The sequence below is a fragment of the Micromesistius poutassou genome (assembly GCF_964030765.1).
Source record: "Micromesistius poutassou genome assembly, chromosome: 3".
Lineage (NCBI taxonomy): Eukaryota > Metazoa > Chordata > Actinopteri > Gadiformes > Gadidae > Micromesistius > Micromesistius poutassou.
The window spans coordinates 8,893,398-8,913,750 of record NC_140273.1 but is presented as its reverse complement, the minus strand read 5'-3'; the positions used below and the strand labels follow the sequence as shown (position 1 = coordinate 8,913,750).

The 20,353-nt window shown below is 44.5% G+C and overlaps 1 protein-coding gene across 1 annotated transcript in view; it reads right to left on the bottom strand.

The window, feature by feature from the left end:
- Window positions 1-16,020, bottom strand: part of LOC311340195 (catenin alpha-2) — a 58,185-nt gene extending 42,165 nt beyond the window's left edge. The window contains exon 1 of the mRNA XM_084465077.1: window positions 15,871-16,020. Coding sequence (XP_084321203.1) covers window positions 15,871-16,008 — 138 coding nt within the window. The 5' untranslated portion in view covers window positions 16,009-16,020. The remainder of the gene's footprint in view (window positions 1-15,870) is intronic.
- Between the last annotated feature and the right edge of the window lie 4,333 nt (window positions 16,021-20,353).

Here is a 20,353-nt window from a genome sequence, read left to right as displayed (position 1 = left end):
AAAATACTGACATGGTTTGAATCTTTCCTTAAGCCTGCAGGTGGGAACAATTTGCGCCCGCTTTGCCCCACCCACTGGACGATGCGAGTAAGCAGTGTGAAGTCAGTTCTTGCGAACTACGAGAGCCTGGCGAGTTACTTCCATGATTTCTACATTTCTAAATTAGTGCCTGAAATGTAATTAAGCTAGGCCTACTCCCATTTATTCGGGCATGTTTATGGAAAATAACGCACTTGTAAAACACATTCAACGCAGTCAATTGATGGAACGGTTAAATCATACATCCTCAAATTCTGAAAGCACGACTTTGGAGAAGTAATATAGCCTACTTTTTAGTGGAAAACATTTGAACGAAAATTTTATGACCCCCCCAATGTTGACCTGAAGTTGGCGCCACTGTATATATATATATTTTTTTTTATTTTATTTTTATTTTTTTTAATGAGTAGCCGATGGTACTAATACAAGCTTCACATTTTACAAATTGAAAGTCTCAAAAAACAGTGGAAGTAGTTAGGGTCCGAAGAAAGCGGCAGAAGGAATTTGATTGACATATTTAGTCAATGCCTCCAGCATTCACACCATTAACTGCCTCGGCTGCTTCCCCCCCTCCCGCACCACTGAAGTTGCCCTGCATCTGCACACATGGCAGCCATGGTTTTGGCTACTTTCCTTTTCCCCTGCCTTTCTTTTGATTGGAAGCAATTTGTTAGCTGTGCATGGATCAACTAAACAGATCTCCGGATGCAGAAAGAGCACTGCAGAATGGAAGGGAGCGATCAGAGAACAGTACGAGGGCCTGCAGGCAGAACAAATTGGCTGATTAGGACACAGGTGGCAAAACAGGAAGGGAAGGGATATCACAGGATGCCATAATGCCTGGCCGGCAGGGGTCCATGGAGAAACTGTCACACGCACGCGCACATACTGCCCCTGCTGCCGCACAGTAACACTCACACGGTGGGACGTTGCACACAATGCAAGTGATAGCAACTGTGAACCCCGCATGGTAAACACATAAACACACACACATTAACACACACTCTAAGTGTAGACTGATTATTGTATTATCATGTTTCTGAAAAATGTCATTATTCAGATTTCCTAAGAGTTAGCCGGTTATATACATAACAATCTAATGTAGCTGCACAGCTTGGTTTAAATTTCTCTAGAGCTCCCAGTTCAGAGCCACGGTTGAGGGCATATAAGTTCATGAGTTCTGTTTGGAGTAACTGTTCACCATAGTTCTCCGTGCCTGAGCAGGCCAACTAAAACCCTCCTCAATCGACTCACAATCACACTGAACAATGGAGGCTGGGGTCACAACACTAGCAGGGGGTGAGGCTGACGGTAAGGCCGGAGTCATGACAGTAACAGGGGGTGAGGCTGACAGTGAGGCTGGGGTCACAACACTAACAGGGGGTGAGGCTAAGGGTGAGGCTGGGGTCACAACATTAACCCAGGCTGAGGCTGGGGTCACGACAGTAACAGGGGGTGAGGCTGGAGGGGAGGCTGGGGTCACGACAGTAACATGGGGATGCTGGGCGGAGAACAACAGTGAACGTGAAATCCCGGGAGCAAGAGGCCCGATAGTCCCCTCCCCCAGCCGACAGCACAGCTCCTCTCTGGAGGCTGGGGACGCTTGCTTCTGCTCCATTAATCTAATGACAATGCCCCGTGACTAAATCCAGCTTAGCAGGCACCGCTCAGCCTCCAGCGTCTCTTTCACTTAGCACACTGCCTGTACGCAACCAGGAGGAAACATAGCTGGAGAAATACGGGAAATAGATAAATCAATCAGGTAAATCAATTAATACAAATTAAAAAAAGATTTAATGGAAATTATAATAAATTAATGCAAGTATATTATATTATTAGTGCCGTCAAATATTAATAATAAAAAAAATAATATAGACATAGACACATAAATACAAAAACACTACCTCTTTGGAGACTGGGATCCTGCTGATCCACTCAAGACCCTGTTTTCATTTGGACCATTTTAAATGCAAGTACTTCCATTTCATCGTCATTACTCAATATGTATTTGGTCTTCTACATACCAAGAGACAGACGTATTCAATTGGTTTTGTTTGGACTTCCTTGTTTTTATTCCAGCTCTTAATATGGAATGAATGTGGCCAGGCTAGCTATGGGGTGTAGGTATTTGTCTTTTAAAGCAGTTTACTGCTGTATATACCCAAAGGATGTTACATGCCTCAAGAAACAAAGGACTTATGAGTCAACCAGTCCTCAGTACACAATGGAGAAATCACAGAACAGAGAGAGCCATATGAAGAGAGAGAGAGAGAGAGAGAGAGAGAGAGAGAGAGACACACAAATGCAAAAAACGCATGCAAAAGAACCAAAGGAAAGGGTAAGATGCGAGATGGGCTTACTAGAGTGATAAAGATCTTTAACAGCATTTGACAACAATAAAAGTGCTGGATGTCAGTTGGATGTCTGTACTCATTCCAGTACATTGAGGTGAATCTCGGGAGGGAGCTGAACAAAGTCTCCCCCGATGGCTTTGTGAATGGGCTCCGGCCCCGACGGGTCCCCTCTCCTGGCTGTCTGCTGGGGATGTCAGCTGAGAGCGCACCGTGTTTGTTTTCTGGCGGTGTTTGCGTCCACACGGTCTCTCTGAGGGAAAGGGGCCCAGGCCCTGACGGAGATGGGTCTGCCCCGGCCTCCCTCCTTCTGGGACACCGACGACAAGTCTGCCATCTAAAACAACTGGTTTTATTTTATGCTCCCCAGATGGGAAGGATAGAGAGGGGGCTTTCTTGTTTAACAGATGGTGCAGTCACTGCCACTCTCATCTCATAGAGCCTGTATTGCCGTAACGCAGCGGAAACACAATACTCAGAAAAGATTATTTTAGATTATACGTTTGCATCATCACAGTAAAGAGGAAAACAACCAGCCATCGACGCCGATCCCATCTTCCATCTAGCCCGCTCCCCGTCCATAACCACACAGATTACTCGCCGTTTGAGAGTGTAACTGTGATTAAGGGCTATAAGAATACAGTCGAACTGAATTGTCTGCTCATTCCCTCTATTCACCTCCTTAAGTCACCATGAGTGCTGACACCCAGACCTTGACGTGTGTATGTGTATGTGTCTTATGTGTATGTGTCTTATGCTCCCCAGCGGTAAGAGGGGGTGGTTTAGCAGCAGCTACACACGAGTTGCTGTGTCTCACCGGAGATGGGATTGGAATGAAAGGCGAAAAGTAAACAGAGCCGAACCACACAGCAACTTCCCCCCCCGCGGTGATGCAGCTGTACGTGGTGACGTGTGGATTCACACATCCGACAGCCCTTTTAAACCCCGCATATGGATGCCCGCATATCCAGATCAAATGAAGCCAACAGAGGCAATCATATTACACGCTCCAGCCAATGCATGCTAGGCCGCAGCCATGCGGAAAAGTGGTGTTTTCTAGTGCTCAGTCACACGCCATTGGTGGGATGGCGTCGGATGCGTCATGCGTGTGCAGCGCTGCATCAGAGGCGCGTTGTACATTACACGCTCGGTACTTCATGGATCAACTCGCTATAGGGCTATGACCAGACACTGTCTGATGATGTCGTTAGTGTGCACAAGGGCAACAAATGGCTTTTTGCTGTAAAACTAAGTTGGGGTTGTTTGCGTGGGATGTATTTGTGTGCGTGCTTTTGTGTGTGTGTGTGTGTGTGTGTGTGTGTGTGTGTGGCTGCGTGTGTGTGCGTTTGCATGTCTGAATAGAAACACACAGCGTGGTATGAATCATTTTCCGCCATGGCTTTGAGCCGCGTTTTCTTGTACATAAATATACATGAGGGAATATCTATCTTGTGTTGAGTTGGTGGAGGCAGTGCGCTGTGCATCATCCACCGTGTGCACCCTTTAGGCCTCCCCCCAGCGCGTTCCACTTCTGGCCTTCAACCCTTGAGGGATTGGAATGCAGCCGGAGCAGCATGACATCAGCTGACAGGTAACAGACAACGCGGGCTGCATCAGAGAGATTACTGATCTCTGGTGAGTGGAGGATGCCATGCAAACTCAATGTCAACGGTCTTGATTCAAATACTTGAATGGAGACATAGACGAGGGCCAGACCAGTTTGTGTTGCATCTCTGAAGAGTTGCTAATGAGCATCGGTCACAGCTGCGTTAATGAGTTAACAAGCTTGGGGATATGGCGATAGCAATGGAGTGGCTCGATAAATAAAGAGAATACATAAAGAAACACAGAAAGTAGTTAGCCACAGCCAGAAAGGAAATATGATTGTATATAATTAAACATGAATTAAACCATGTTCATGGTTGGTTTGCTGTTAACTAGATTGATCCCGCAATTAACCTAACAGAAGCAATTTATATATAGAATATATATATATATATATATATATATATATATATATATATATATATATATGTTTTAAACAAAATTGCCAACCCATCAAACTGCTTATTAAATTATCATCATAATCTATCATAATAAAAGTATGTGTTCAAATTTGACTGGTTTGAGTTAAATAAATCACATTACATTTCAGGCATCATCTATCATTTATTGGTTCCTAATAGGATAATATTAATTTAAGTACATCCAGACAAAATCTCAAAACTCAAACTCATTCTAACCTCTCCGAAATGATATGCACAGCCAAAAGACCACCGAATAATTAACACGGCACAAATTGAAAGTTTGAGTTTCAGTAGCTATCCGTAGCCATTGTTTAAAATTAGTATTCAAAAAGTAGGTTGACGTTGCCCCCCTCTTCCACCAGGTCTCATATCACTTGCAAATGCAACTGTTCCCCAGGGGCACCCGACCCCTTGTATATGCGCTTCATATTTAATGCTATGCCGGGCAAGGGGCCTGACCCTGGTATATTGAAACTCTCATATAATATGCTATCTAGCGCAAAACAAGAGCGGCTTCAGCTTTTGGTCTTACACCTAATTAATCAGTTGGAGGTGATCTGGGCAAAAGCTAAAGTGCTCTATTCTGCATTGGTACTGTAGACGTTACAGACATGACACAAGCGTAATTAGGAACGATGATCTATGTGCCGTAATGAGAATTGATGGCTCCTCTTCTGCATCATCAAGCATTTTCACCTTCTCTTTCTGCCTTTTGCAACCAAAGCCCTTTCTGGATTGGATTCACACACATTCGTACAGACACACACGCGTACACACACACTTAAATTACCCTGATTAATGGACTTAATTTCCAGCACATTTAACTTCCTACCAACAGCTAGCTTCACCTCTAAAGCTTTTTGATGATTAGATTTAAACCGTGTCAAAAAGTCAAATGGCTGGAGATGACTGTCCTCCACTCCCTCCCCGTCCACCATTGTCTCTGTCTACCCCCTCCCAGAACACAGAACATCACTTATACTGCACCCCGACCATGAAGGGTTGCATTCTTACTTACTTAGAAGTATTTCATCTTAAACATTGGCAGTGTACCATGACATAAAAGCAATTGGATATTAGCATGAATTAGTGTCACACAATAAACCCGGTGATATGGGACATCGGTGATATAAATGCCATGGTGAGCTATGAATATCGTTTAGTCATCTGCATAAACTCACACTGCCCGAATGTGCCATGTTGACAGTGACAGAGTCGCGCGGAAGTGATCTACACAGGAACATCACACGTTTCCCCCTATTTTCACTGCATCAACAACCTCATATAACGTCCAGAAGAAAGACAGAATTGGTTTATCGGAGGTCGCTTCTATATTCACTATACACACACCCAGAACAATTTTAAAAACACACTAGCGGGCACATTCCCTAAAAATAGGCACAGCAGCTTCCCTCTGCTTCACACATTTCACACACTAATTCATTCTGCTCACATTTCAGGAGCCCTGCTGTCTTCCCTGCAGGCCCGAGCACTGAGCGCATAGCATACACCAGTCACCTTGCGAGCACAGCACAGCACGGCGGAAACACACTGTCAGCCGCTGACCCCTTCTGACGGCCCCCGACCCCTGATCTGTGAACGTGCTGGCGAGGCCTTTGTGCAGGCCGGCAGGCTAGAGCACTCTATAGCTGTGTAAACATCACCGGCGCTGCCAGCGCTACTGCTGTTTAAGCACAGGTTAATATTAGATGAGACACTGGGTTTCTTTGATGATGTAAGTTAACCCTCAAAACTAGGGCTGCTACCCTCAGGGAAAGAGGTGGTGCTGGAGGAGGGAGGAAGGGGTGGTGGTTGAGGGAGGAGGGGATGGTTGTGGAGGAGACAGTGGTGGAGGAAGGAGCGGGTGGTGATGGAGGAGTGCGGCTCAGCAGTAGTTCCTTGGAGAGTTGGGATAGCCTTCTACAAATCACAGCACATTGTAAGACCATGGCCGGCAGCTCTGGCCCGAAGGGTACAGAGCAGTCAGAGGTAATAAGAAAACGCTATTCCCCTCTCCCTCCTGGATCACACCTGTGCACTGGGACTGGTTCTCTCCTGGTGGACGGGCAGCCTGTGGCCGGCATGGCTCCGGTGGGAGATGGCCCTCATTACCGGAGCGCCATCTGATAGTCCACCACGCTCCCCTCCACCTCCCAAAGACGGAGGAACCATGTGATGATGGGGCCAGAAAATGGCCTATTATGTTTGTGTCTCTTGACTCACCCTGGTCCCTTTCACATCTCTCTCGCCACTTTGGCTTTCTCTCTCCCTCCGTCTATATGTCTCTCTGTCTCTGTCTCCTTCCCTCTTCCTTTCTCTTTATATGTCTCTCTACCTCCTTATCTGTCTCTCTACCACTCTCTCTCTCAGCACTCTCAACATGTCCCCATCTCTTCCTCGGTCTCAGCCTCTCTCCCTTTCTCTCTCTCTCGCCCTCCCCCCTCCGGTTCCCCTCACGCCCACACAGAGAGAGGGGGGGTTAAGGAGAGGGACGACCGTTCCCGGCCGGGCTTCTGAAAGGGTGAGCAGGCCAATGAAGGAGCAGATCCGATCCAGGGGAGAAAGAGCAGGCTGCTGATGAGCCATTTACCTGCTGTCTGTCACGCTAAGCAGGCGGTGCAGCGTGCTTTCACAGACCGGATAACACCCGACACCCGACCGCAAGCTACAGCAAAACGGTTTGTGAATTGATGAGGCCCAAGGAGAAGTGTGGTAGTGCTGGCTAGCATGTGAACAGGTAGAGTGGTGGAGGAGAGGAAGGCGTCGATAGCCCTAATCAATCCTAGTTTCCAGAGAATTGTAGCCACACTCTGCTATAGACCGGCCCCGGCACGATCCATAAAACAAATAATGTGGATTTAGGTGGGCACCGCTCATAGAAGAATCCTTTCATTCCAAATGGAAATCGTTAAAAAAACTCCTTAGATGCCCTCTCACTTTGTCTCAGCAGAAAGTCACTATTAAAGACACACTGATTTATTTATTAGTCGACCATCAATAGGCTAACAGGACAAATGATTAGTTGCATTCTAGATCAGATATGGTCTATTACTTTCATTATGTAATATTTATATCATGCAGCTCACCTGACCTTCATCTTGTGTAAATTTATTCATATTACTAACAGAATAATGAGTCTATTCCCTTCTCAAGAGCTCTAATGATATCTTATTCTGATGGAAATATTTACCGTTCGTAAAGATCCTTGATGAAACACATCTGAGAATACATCAAGAGAAGTCACTGAGCCACCTGAGTCACTGAGGCAAAATGTAAACAAGCGCCTGCGTGATGCTAGCTGCAGCTAACTACCTTTGGCCGCTGAGTGTGGCGGTTTTCTTAGAAGGTACAAAGCCCTTTCTCCTTACGAAGCGACGCAATGCAAAGCGTCATTGATGACACCTATTATAGATTATATGATTATATGATTCAATTTCACCAAATGATTTAAAACACGTTCCCACTACCCCAACAGGAGCCTCAAAGTGTTAAACCAGTGGACCGCCCCTTTAATGATAGGATTTGCTGACCAAAGCAACAATGTGGTACTGTACTCAAAAAGAAAAAGAACCATAATTGGTTTTTGATAACTATGTGTGTGTGGGTGTGTGCATGTGTGTGTGTGTTTGTGTGTGTGTGTGGCTTTGTGGGCGTGTTATGTGTGTGTGTGTGTGTGTGTGTGTGTGTGTGTGTGTGTGTGTGTGTGTCTATGTGTGTGTGTGTGCGTGCGTGCGTGCGTGCGTGCGTGCGTGCGTGTGTGTGTGTGTGTGGGCGTGTTATGTGTGTATATGTGCTACATAAGAGGAGGGACAATGTAATGAGCAGAGTGCGACCGAGTGCGTTTTCTCACGAGCATGTTGAGGCCAACGGGGGCCTAATGCCCTCTCTGGTCCGCACTTTGTTTTTGATGAAATGGAGATGGACTCTAATTGAGCTTTTACTGCATGGGGGAACAGTGGGCGAGAGAGGGATCTCTGGGCTGGTTTGGCTTGATGGGCAATAACTCCAGAGGGATCCCATGTTATACTAACCTCCATCTGAGGACGTGTGTATCCCTTGTGGCTGAGCTAACAGCATTGTGAAATGGTTTGTAATGCGGTTATCCATGCACTTTTCTGGTTGTTATCTTTGCCGTCACCTTGTTTTAAACCACGGGACATGAATTCCCCCTGGGTGAACCCAGGGGACGCATGCAGCGCCGCACTGGGAGACAGCTTTGGGTGCTGGATCTGATCCACGACATCAATGAAATATGTCCACCCTGCCCCATCACACCATAATGCTTCTGCGTGAGTGTGTTGCGGTCATCCTGACTGGACACCCAGCCATCGCATCTGACGGGGTACCAGCTTGCTCACCGGCCAGCACCCCATCACCATGGACAATACCAGTTTTCCTTTTCTTTTTTCTTTTTGTGCTTTAAATATGTTCTCGTTATACTATCCTCCTCAAGGTTTCTTCCTTGTTTATTAAGTTTTTTTCTGGGGTAAGGGGGTTTCACAAATATATGGCCTGTAAAGCCACACAGTCTGAGATGAAGCGATATAACAAAACAAATTGACTTGATTTGAAACATTGCGGTGGAACACAATTCCATGTCGTCCATGTTAACTCTGATCATGAGAAACCGAGGAAAACACCACAGAGCCTCATCGTGTCATAAGCGTGTCTTAAGCGCACATTAACGTGACATAATTAGGGAGCTATGCTAGACTACGCATCACACTTAGCATTAGGGGTCTGGTGGTTTGAGCGTGGCGGGACGGGGGGGAAACGGCGGGCGCGTGCCACGGTCTAGCCCTCCCCTGCCTCCTCCTTTGTCACAGTTAATCTTGTGTAATCCACTTAAGAGTCATATCTGCAAAACATGACAGGGATTCCTCCGCCGCCTGTCATGTAGCCGCGCTTACACAAGATATCTGGCGCTCAGCAGGTCTTACCGTGACATTTTTGTCTAAATGCGAAGTTTATCTCTATGGTAATTTGCTGGAGCGAGGTTTGGGGAAATATTCCACATTAAGGTGGCCATCAATCACCAGCCTTCTTCAAGAAAAGACAATAAGGGGCTTTTGAGCTCACCCCTATGGAGTCAAGTGTGCGGTATATATTTGGCGTCTGAACCATATCCGTTAAGATGGTAGGATTGTACTCGGTTGAAGAGTAAAAAACAATAATGATAATTTATTCTTAATTAATTGAACGACAACGTTGGCCACACATGGCATGATATGACACTAGTACGACTGCATGTTAAGTAAATCTCACATTGGTTATTCATGAGCATATTTCACATCCAAGCAGTGATCGTTACCGCTTGCTCTACGTCAAAACGATGCCAAAGTGTACATCCATTAAATGAAACAGATAATATGTCAATCAAGAACAAGATGACATCCAAGCACAACCTAAATAATAGGATTTCTAGAGTGTAGCAAAGAGTTCCTCACTTGAGATGCAAAAGCATGTTCTTGGAAACAGACAAAAAAAATCCTGTTGCCATGGTTTAAAGATTTTTTACCATCAAGCAGCAAACATGATGTACTTACAAATGTCCCCCGTGCCCTCTCTATCAAAGACAAACTTTGTCTTGTGAAATGCAAGAAATATTCTTCAGATAACCACTGGGCATTTGGCTTTAACAACCATCAGAATACATAACAGCGGGAGGATTGTCACTTGTGTGAGGGAATGGTGGAGATGTTGAAATTCAATTTGACACAGCACTATTTACTACTCTTACTATTCATCATCATTTAGCAGAGGCTTTTACCTGTCTCCAACAATTCTTTCCAAGTCCTCTAATCAAACACGAGTGGTATTTCAACTACAGTTACAAGGCCTATATCTTATTATATTCAGCAGTAGAGTTCAGACGGTTAAGGGCTGATTATGGTCCCACGTTCACTCAACGCAAGGGGTTTATGGACCCGTTACGCCCCTCCTTGCGTCCGGCGAGAGCCGGACAAGCGCCTCCCAAAAATTTAAACCTTCCGAGGCGACGCAGCCGCAAGGGCTGTGATTGGTCCGCTCACTAAAACCCGACGCAGAACCAAAACATCTTCACGACTGCATCGAAGCGTCTGCATGGTCCTTGTGTTGCGTGAACGTGGGACCATAATCAGCCCTTTAGGCTTGCATTGACGTACAGTAGGGCCTAAGTGCAGAGCACAAGGTTGAGAGGTGACAGGCAATCCCTTTGCATAACAGACTAAACAGCTGTGTGTATTGTAGTCTCACACTAACAGAGCCTTCTACTGTCTTGTACTTCCTTAGTTGTATTTTTGGACTAATGCGTGTCCGGTTATTAACAGTCCCTGACTAAGGTCTGCGCCCCTCTATAGACACCGTGTTGATTCACTGCTGTCCCCCGCATGCAGGGCAGTGGAGGAAGACAGCCGGGGTCAGGTGATGTGAAAGCTGCAGCGCAGTTCCAGTGAGCGGGGTCATGGCTGCCCTATGGTCTCAAGGCATCAACAACACCTGTAAGTGCATGGAACACCCCTCTTGACTGATACCCTGGGCCAGGAGTTCATCTATAAAATAACAGGGAGAAAAAGTTGGAGGGGTGCATGGAGAAAAAAGGGGGGAGTTGATGTATCTTCTCCTAGGGGGCTAGGAGTGTGTTTCCAGCCATAGCTAGATTTCCTCTGAGCCCCATAAGTCAGGGGAAGAGAGGCTGTTAGCATTGGCGTTAAGGTCCGGGTCATCCCAAATAGACTTGTCCCGATGGTAATCCATCCTTTAGCGCGTTCTGCAGCACTGTGTTTAAAGCACAGCCGCTTAGAATGATGTGGAGCCGTTTCCCCCCCAGACTGCAACCACAACAGAAGGACAACGCAGTGGTGTGTGTGAATGCAGTGTGGAGGTTTTATTATTATGCTCCTCGACTCCTTAAGTCATGCCACTGTTAAGAAAATAGCAATATATAAAAGCAGTACACACGTAAATACATATAATGCACGCACCTAGAGATGAACAGTCTTTACGTGAATTCTATGACAGTGTTGTATTCTGTGTTAAGAATTTTACATTTTCTATATTTATTTTTACACGCAGGAGTCTTGAAAGAAAAACTGAATTAAAAAGCGCAGGAATTCACAGTACTAGGGATTACAGGCACAAGCAAATATCCAGCCAGAGTGGGATTAATGCATTCAATTATGCATTCACTTTACGTAGCTTCCACTGAGCATGGCCAAGTGAGTGGACCAGAGGTGTGTTACCGGCATCCATAAATGTGGCTTTCCTTTCGCTGGCTTTCCAAGAATCTTTTCCCTTTAAGAGTCATTTGATTAAGCGAGAGCAAAATAAGTTGTTTGTCTAAAAAGAAAGAAATCGAATGGAGGTGGATTGATTAAGGAGGCAGAGTGACGAGGAGTGTGAAAAAAGCCAGGAACACGATAAAGAGAGAGCTGAGAGCTGAGTTAAATGAACAGTTACTGTAACCTCCACGACAGAGAGACAGCAAAAACAATGAAATAGACAGATCAGATCTCTGATTAAATCAGACTTCTGATTCAATTTGGCCACCCATGATCAAATCATTGGCACTAAAGAGCTGCACGTTCAAAGTGGCTCGGCTACGATGTGGGCCTAGAAAATACAAAGACATGGGGGAATGAGCTCATGGTTGTGAAGGTATTGAATAGGTTGGACAGACATGACACAATGCTTTCAACAGAGGACACACAGTCCCTCAGACTTGGTTTCTTCACTCAGATGCTATTGAAAGATACCACTTAGGTGACATACTTTTATACTTCAAATGAATGATGAAACAAGATTCCACATTTTAGGGAAACCATCCCTTAAATGTGTATTTTACATGTTTACCTTAACATGTAAAATATTGCACCATTAATGAAGGAAACTCTCCTGTTTGGCCTCTCTGGCTCTGTGGACACTCTGAGAAGAGATGAACGTAAATGGGCCCTAATGAGGCGGTACTAAAAGATAGGTTGTTCAGTAAGTGCAGAATCAAGGTCAAACGCAAAAAAACTGGAGTAGTGATGGGGTTTAATGTTTTTCGAGTGGCCCCATGCACATTATCCTCATCGCCAACAGCATCAATGAAGATGGAATCCAGGTAGGTGTCTATTTCTTTTCCCCACTACTTGTTTTATAGAATCATTCATCATCACTAATGTGACTAATAGCCTCTTAATAACAACGACGAGACACAGCAGAAAACTGGAGGCAAAGGAAAGAGTGATATGAAGCATCACCAGCTAGCTGGAAAGGAAAGGTGCTGGTGACCTAATGGCTAAGCAGATATTGCGGTTGAGAACAGGCAGGTTATTACTGTCATCTGTTTCTGTTTAGCTCACACAGAAAACAATTCTTTGTTACTGCAAAACAACAATTTGCCTGTCTCTCATTGGTGTGAATGCTAAAACCGTAGGAGCCATTGCAGATATCCGGCACATACACCAGGATTATTGATCAGTCCAATTTGTTTTCCAATGAAGAACACATACTCTATTTACAGATAGTAATTGCGGATTTTGAGTGTGAGTGTATAGTTATTAAACTATCATCATGGGTGAGCTTGCGCCTTTCCTTCCAACGGGGAACAAAGCACAGAGTGCACAAAAAAGTGGAATCGTTAATAGCAACGCTGTACATTCACAAGGCATAATTTTATGTCATTAGTTCACCAGTGGTCACTGAATTTGTGGCGGTGCTGGCGAGAAATGGTTGATGACGATCTAACTGCAGACTCACCAAAGCAGATAAATACGATGGTTGGTGGGACTCACAGTGCGCCAGGGCTAAAATGTACACTAACCGCTGATGGAAGAGCCCGCGGACGGATTGAACGGGGGAACTAAGGACAACGATTGAGGAATGTTCCAGATGCTTGAGATATATTTAAATGCAGTCCGTTGGAAAAAACGTGTTTCGTACAGACATTATGGTTCCAGCATTATATTCAAGCTTTAATGTAAACCTAGATGATTAGGCGTTTAAGTCAGGGTTCTGGCTCTTTTGCATTTGACTGCTTGACAACAAACACATGAGAAAATGTTTTGCAGTAAAATATTTTATTCCAAAATGCTGTTTGCTTTGTTGGGTTCTGCATCGGAATGAGTGGAATGGAATATTCATGAATGAATTATTCATTGTTAAAGAAATAAAAGAAAATGTGAGACAGAGAAAATGTACTAAACTGAATAATAACTTATTGTTATCTATATTCCCACAGTCATTGTGAACATAGGCCAACAGAACACAAAATAAATTGAATTTCTTCATTGCGACAAAGCTTATTCCACTTATAAATGAGGATTTGTAACTTTGCCTGGTTTTCTGACAACATTGACAACAGTGTCATGGCCAGGGAACATGAGGCATGTTGAAAAAAGCATTTAAAGTTTTTGGTTTCTTTAAGTGTTCTCATAGACTACTTAGAGATAATAGTCATCCTCATAATAAAACCTGGTCTTGCTCGACAATGGCATGCCTCAACTTATAATTGAAATCGTAATAATATAGATCTCTCTCACATCAACGTCACACTCCAAGATGTTAAGTTAAAATCATGTTTGAGGAGTAAAAGTACATAAGTTAAAATCCAGAACGTGTGTTAACCAATGTGAGCATTTTCTTTGTGTGAAGGTAAGACATAACATCGCCATGCAGTCACTTCCTGCACGTGAGAAACTCACAACGACCCTCAGAACCTTACAGTCCATATTCAATTAGCGAGCATACCTTCTACTTAACACATCGCCATATCTCATTAGTTGGTGCGTTGGCCCGTCGTATTCTTAGCCAATTAATGCCTCACAATTAGTTGGCCCCTGCTGGTCAGTATGGCGCTAATGAGTATGATGTAATTACCAGAGGCCTTGGGGTGTACATGGCCTAACAAGCAGAGGTGAAGAAACAAAGAGAGAGAGGGAGGGGGAGAGAGACACTAAGAGATATGGAGATGGAGTGACTTTGTAAGAAAAAGAGGGAGAGAGATAGAGTGGGAGGAGAGAGGGATAAAGAGAGAGGGAGATAGATGGAATGGGAGATAGATCGAGTGGGATGGATAGAGAGGGAGGGAGATATATAGGGTAGGAGGGAAAGAGAGAGAGAGGGAGATAAATAGTGTGGGAGGGAGAGAGAGAGTGGGAGGGAGAGAGAGGGAGATAGATAGGGTGGGGGCAATGGAGTAATGGAATAATAGTGCCAGGGATAGACCACGGAGGCCTTTTGAAAAGGAATGACATGCTAATGATATTGATGACTCTCACTTTGAGTGAGATGACAACTTGCTGTAATAATTATTGATAGATCATTTCTTGTGATGGAGGTGTAATAACTGCCCCAACGAATATGTCCGTGCCACAGGTGCATTGTGTGTACACAAATTGGACCCTCCAAATGGGCTAATCATCAAGCCAGCTGATGCTGGTGCTTGAGAGAGACATTAGCATGTGAAGAACAACTTCAAATTCTCATAGACCAACCTAAGTGGTTCGATGTACAGATTAGGGGAAGCAACGAATGATAAAAAGCTTCCACTCGAAAACTTGTCCTACACACAAGCGTTTTGCTTGTTTGGATCAGTAGCAGCCTCTTTCACGACTGGGATAAATGGACACACGCATCTATAAATGCTACATGCATGTTTTTTGTGCAGCACTTAATACATTTTCATTGGAAGCTTTGGTTGTACTCCATGCATCATGCATCATGTCTTATTGGGACTAGAGTGCACATGGTAATACTGAGATATGGATTTCCAGAAACGGCTTGAATGGAAAAATCGTTTGGTTTCATGAACTGGTGACCTTCATCAATGACATAGCCCACTCTGTCTGAGCATGTACCTATGTGTACGTATGTGCAGTTGTGTGTGTGTGTGTGTGTGTGTGTGTGTGTGTGTGTGTGTGTGTGTGTGTGTGTGTGTGCGTCCATGTTATATTTAACTGTTTGAGTGGGACAGGTGAAACTAGGTTAGTCTGTAATCCAAGATAGAGTACAATGGCTCAACACATCTCTTGTCATTGTAGCCACGCTGTATTCATCTGAATTCATTCTTTCTCTCCATGGGACTCTCACCCTTATTTTGTGTTAAATAACACATCAGATGGCCACCAATCCATTGCAAATTATCCCTAACAACACCTGCCTGGATGCATTTTGAAAATAAATATGTGAAAGTATGTGTATGTGTACGTGTTTGTGCGTATGTATGTGTCCATACACCCTGGTTTGGCCTCATTTTCCACACCAGGTCATCCGTGTATTCCAATAACAATACACACAGAACCCCCTGCGCCCATAAAATTGTGCTTATAACAATTTCATGAGAGTGACAAAACACCTCATGAATAACCTTCGAGCCGGATGGGGGGACATATGAGCGTGGTTGAATGGGTGTGTGTGTGTGTGTGTGTGTGTGTGTGTGTGTGTGTGTGTGTGTGTGTGTGTGTGTGCATGTTTAATGAATGACTGACCTCCACAAGCTTGTTGGCGTGCTCACGGAACACCTGGGCATACTCTTTGACCTCCTTCTCGTTGCCGCTCTTGGCCGCCTCGATGAGCACCAGCAGGGGCACGTTGGTCTCCAGGAAGGAGTCGGAGATGTGGTCCATCACCGCCTTCCTCAGCTGCAGGACGACAAAACAAACAGGGGGGTCAGACCTCTGTCCAGTGTGGGACGCAGATCGTCCTACCGCCCCGAGCGAGGAGCAGCATGTAGGATCGGCTAAAGGCAGGCGCTGTAGGGCCACACGTGAGAGCTGTCGTTTGTTGCTGATTCTGTAGCCAATCCGTCAGCTGTTAGTGAGGGAAATGCACTGTGAGCATTTCTGTTGCAGGCTGATTTCAGTGATTTCAAATTCAGCCATTTCTGTAGACAGTTGGACAGAGGATCAAATCTGGCATCCTTTGGCTTGGAGTGGAACATCGAGTCATTGAACCGTCCTGCCCCATGATCATAGTAAACACAGTGATATACTCCTACAGTAGACAGGGGAGACGGAGGAAGAGCTTTTGACTGAGACCATAAATAAACAAGTCGACCCCCCTCGGGCCCTCTTAGTGGGGACCTCTTCTACATCCCATATCTGTTTATGGAATCATTGACTGCCAAACTGCAGGGAAACTGGTTCTTTTCTCAGGGAGTAAATGGACAGGGATGCTACGCGGAGAAGATATCTAGCCGGGGAAGGAGGCCAGAGGGAACAGTATAGGAACCATAAAAGACAGGCACTTTATCTTACACAGTGAGGAATTTAGCTGGCTGTCGCCAGAGTTCAAGCAGATAAGCATGCACATACTAAACACCTCCTCACGCCAGAAAACACACACACAAACACACACACGTGTGCATATACCCACACACACACACACACACACACACACACACACACATACACACAAAGACACACACACACACACACACACACACACACAGACGTGTACAAACACACACACACACACACACACACACACACACACACACACACACACACACACACACACATGTAGACATTTAATGCTCTCAGACAACTCTAGAAGCCTTGGTAATATTTTTTTTAAAGGCATTCAAAAGTAATTGTTTGCATTGATAATATTGTATTTGTTCAAACCACTTTTCTGGGACTTTTTATCGCTAAACTGCCGCCTGAGTTTATACATATGGGTGAGGTTTCCTGAATGTCAATCGGGGAACACATGCAGGAGAATATGCTAAGGATATATTACAAGAGCGTCATAAAGGACCAGCAGGAGGTAGTGATTCAGCAGAGGGTTTGTGAGGAGCTCTGATACAGATGAGTGATTTCCTACGTCTTGGCTGCTCTTGCACTATCAGCATCCCTATGCCCACGTATACACACACACACACACACACTCACACAAGCACACACACACACACACACACACACACACACACACACACACACACACACACACACACACACTAACAGCTCTCCCACAGAAATCCATCTGCAATCTCCAGGTCTCAGCGCCTTTCAAGTCCCACTCCCTCCATCTCTCTGCTAACCCCTCACTCCCTCCATTCTTCGCACACACTCTCTGACTTCCTGCTTCGAGAAAAGCACCAAACTAACTTTGAGCGGTGTTGAGATGCGGTTGTCAGGGTAGGTCCCTGGAGTTAGGCGTCGTTGGAGGTCCTATCACAAGTGAATATAGAGGCCCAATGTGGAGTGGAACCCAACATCATTCAGCGTTCTTCATCTCGTCTAACAGACGACATGGGAGTACACATTTCATTATGTCGTATCACATGTCTCTATATACTGCTTATAATGCTTATGTTTATTTTTTGCCTTTACATCTTCTACTGCTCACTTTGTGTTTGTAGAGTATATTTCCTGTAGATGTTTGCTTGATGTTTCATTAAAAAAAAGTTTGACTTCCTAATTTTCTGTTTGGGATTAATAAAGAGCTTATCTTATGTATCTTATATCCAAGTATGTCAACCATGTCAAAGCAGATTTATTTTGTAGGTTTTGTAAGCAAATACTGATCAAGGACAGGACAGGAGAAGAAGTGTTTCCTGTATAAAATTGATCAAGGATAGGACCCGAGGAGAAGGGTTTCCTGCATAATAGGGATCAAGGATAGGAAAGGAGGAAGACTGTTTCCTGCATAATGCAGATGAAGGAAAGAACAAGAGGGGGAGGGTTTCCTGCCTAATATTGATGGCCAGCAGGACAAGAGAAAGGGTGGTTCCTGCCTAATAGTGACGGTTGGAAGGGAGTAAGCGGTTAAACAAATCAAAGAGTGGATACACTTCAAAAAGCCAGGCGGATGTCTTTGTTGCTTGGGAACCACGCGGTGTGATCTACAAGGATGAGGTTATTCTATATTGATGTCTTTCATTTTTATCGGGCCGTTGCTTCTTGCATTATTAGTCACCTGCTCTTTTCCCAGTGAGGCCTAGGAATCAATTACATGTTTTGTGTTGTTGAAAATAATAAAAAAATATTGGAAAAAAGTGAATCTTTTCAATATCCTAAACATTTATGCAAAGGTATGCACCAGCCCGGCACGAGCAACTGACACTTCTGCCACGATTCAAAGCTCCTAAATGAGCGGGGTTATGTCAGAGCAGAAATAGTTAGATTATAGTACACCGTTTAGTTGGGAAAGTCTGTCTTCGCCCTTGGTTGAAATGCGTGGCACGTCCCTTGGGCTGGCGTGTGGCATTTTCTTATTAGAATGTCAAGCCCTGTTCAATGTAACACACCTCAGTGGTATTATTAGGAGACTGCCCGTACAACAGGGATTGGCATCGATTTTGAACTAAACAAATAGTGTGTTTATACAATCTTCAACACCAGACCTTGCCCTTAGCTCCCTAAAAGGATAATGTCTTCTTACACATGGTGGTGGTGACACAGTGTAATGCACTGTGAATGCAATGTTGGTCCTGCTGCTGCTGCCGTTGCAGTCGTCGCAAAAAGATAAAGCCAAGCTAACCCTTGCGCACTGTCTCAGTGGCCCTACTTGACAATTGGACGGGTGTTGGAGTGTCTAGGCTCTCGTTCCCTGTTCTCTTGTAACCGTCGTGGTGCCAGGCAGTCAACTTTAAAGACAGACGCTCGGAACGCACACCAGAGGAAGCCATAAACAAGACAGCAGTGTGAGCAGTGTGCAGCTGAAACGTCGTAGCAGGACATAACACGGTAATGTCTGGGTAAAGAAGATCCTTGACATTTGGTTCAACAGGCTTTCTTTAAAAGATCACAATGGACTAGCCTATGGGAAAGCAATTCTTCAGCAGGAAAGCAAGTCAGCAAGAGATGCTGGGGGGGGGTGTATGGATCGCAATGCGAATCAGCAGTATCTATTCTATAAGCATTATACCAGTGGTACATCAGGAAAAGGTCCTGGTATTCTGAAATCTGGTCTGTGGAAAATGCTGATATTGGTGGTAGTGTTCTTGACTTCTTAAACTTCCAAGAATCCTCTTTGTTCATGTTGTCATTTATTATTTATTACACATATTGTAGCCTGAAAGGTTACAATACGTCTAAAATGTACTGTGTACTGTAACCTGATGACTTAAACCCTACAATGTGAAGGCCCATTTGCATTGGGAGATCTGAGTGATTGTTGTTTTAAATGATTTCCCTCAGTAAAGTCAATAAAGTCGATTGTATCTATATTTTGAATAGTTCTGATTCTGCCAGTTAGAGGCTGATAGGAGTTATATCTGGAGTCATAACATGCATGAGTTAATAATAATAATAATCTTTAGAAAACTTCACCAGTCCAAATGTTTGGATGAGTACATTAATACATTTATGTTCACTGATGCTGATCGCTGAAAGTCTGGTTTAATTAATCTGCCCTACAGTATTTTCCTATTAACCTTTTTAATTATATAGTGTCCTCTACCAACTTATTGAACTATTAAATGCTAGTCTTTTGATGTGATGTTCATGTGCATCTACCGACTGCCACATAACAGTTACTATGGAGAGTCCAAATACCTAAACAAGTGATTTGGTTTTACGGACAAACAAACCGCGTAAACCTGAGGGAGTGGGGGGGGTCTTTAAAGATCAGCACTTCGTTTTATTATGGGTGTCTTCGTTCACAGCCGGCACGGTGTATTTAGCATTCATAAGTGAGCCATGACCTTATATTTATAGAAAGGCAGCAGGCCAGGTTGATTGCTACCGTGTCCTGTCCTAGCCGCTGTGGTACAACTGTTTTGATGTGGAGAGCTTAAATCCAGGTTTAAGGAAGTGCTGTTTGATTTTGGTCATGCGACTCAAACAAATGGGCAAGTCGATACACCTTGATAAGGAATCCTTTGAACATGAAACAGCTGGTTTGTCTTCGCATCTGTCCCTCCACCTGCTGAATTACTTCCAGTGCCGATCCACTGTCATTACCGTGTTCAAAAACACATGATTATATCCCTGGGGATGAAGTGAATGTACTTTATTGATTTGCCAT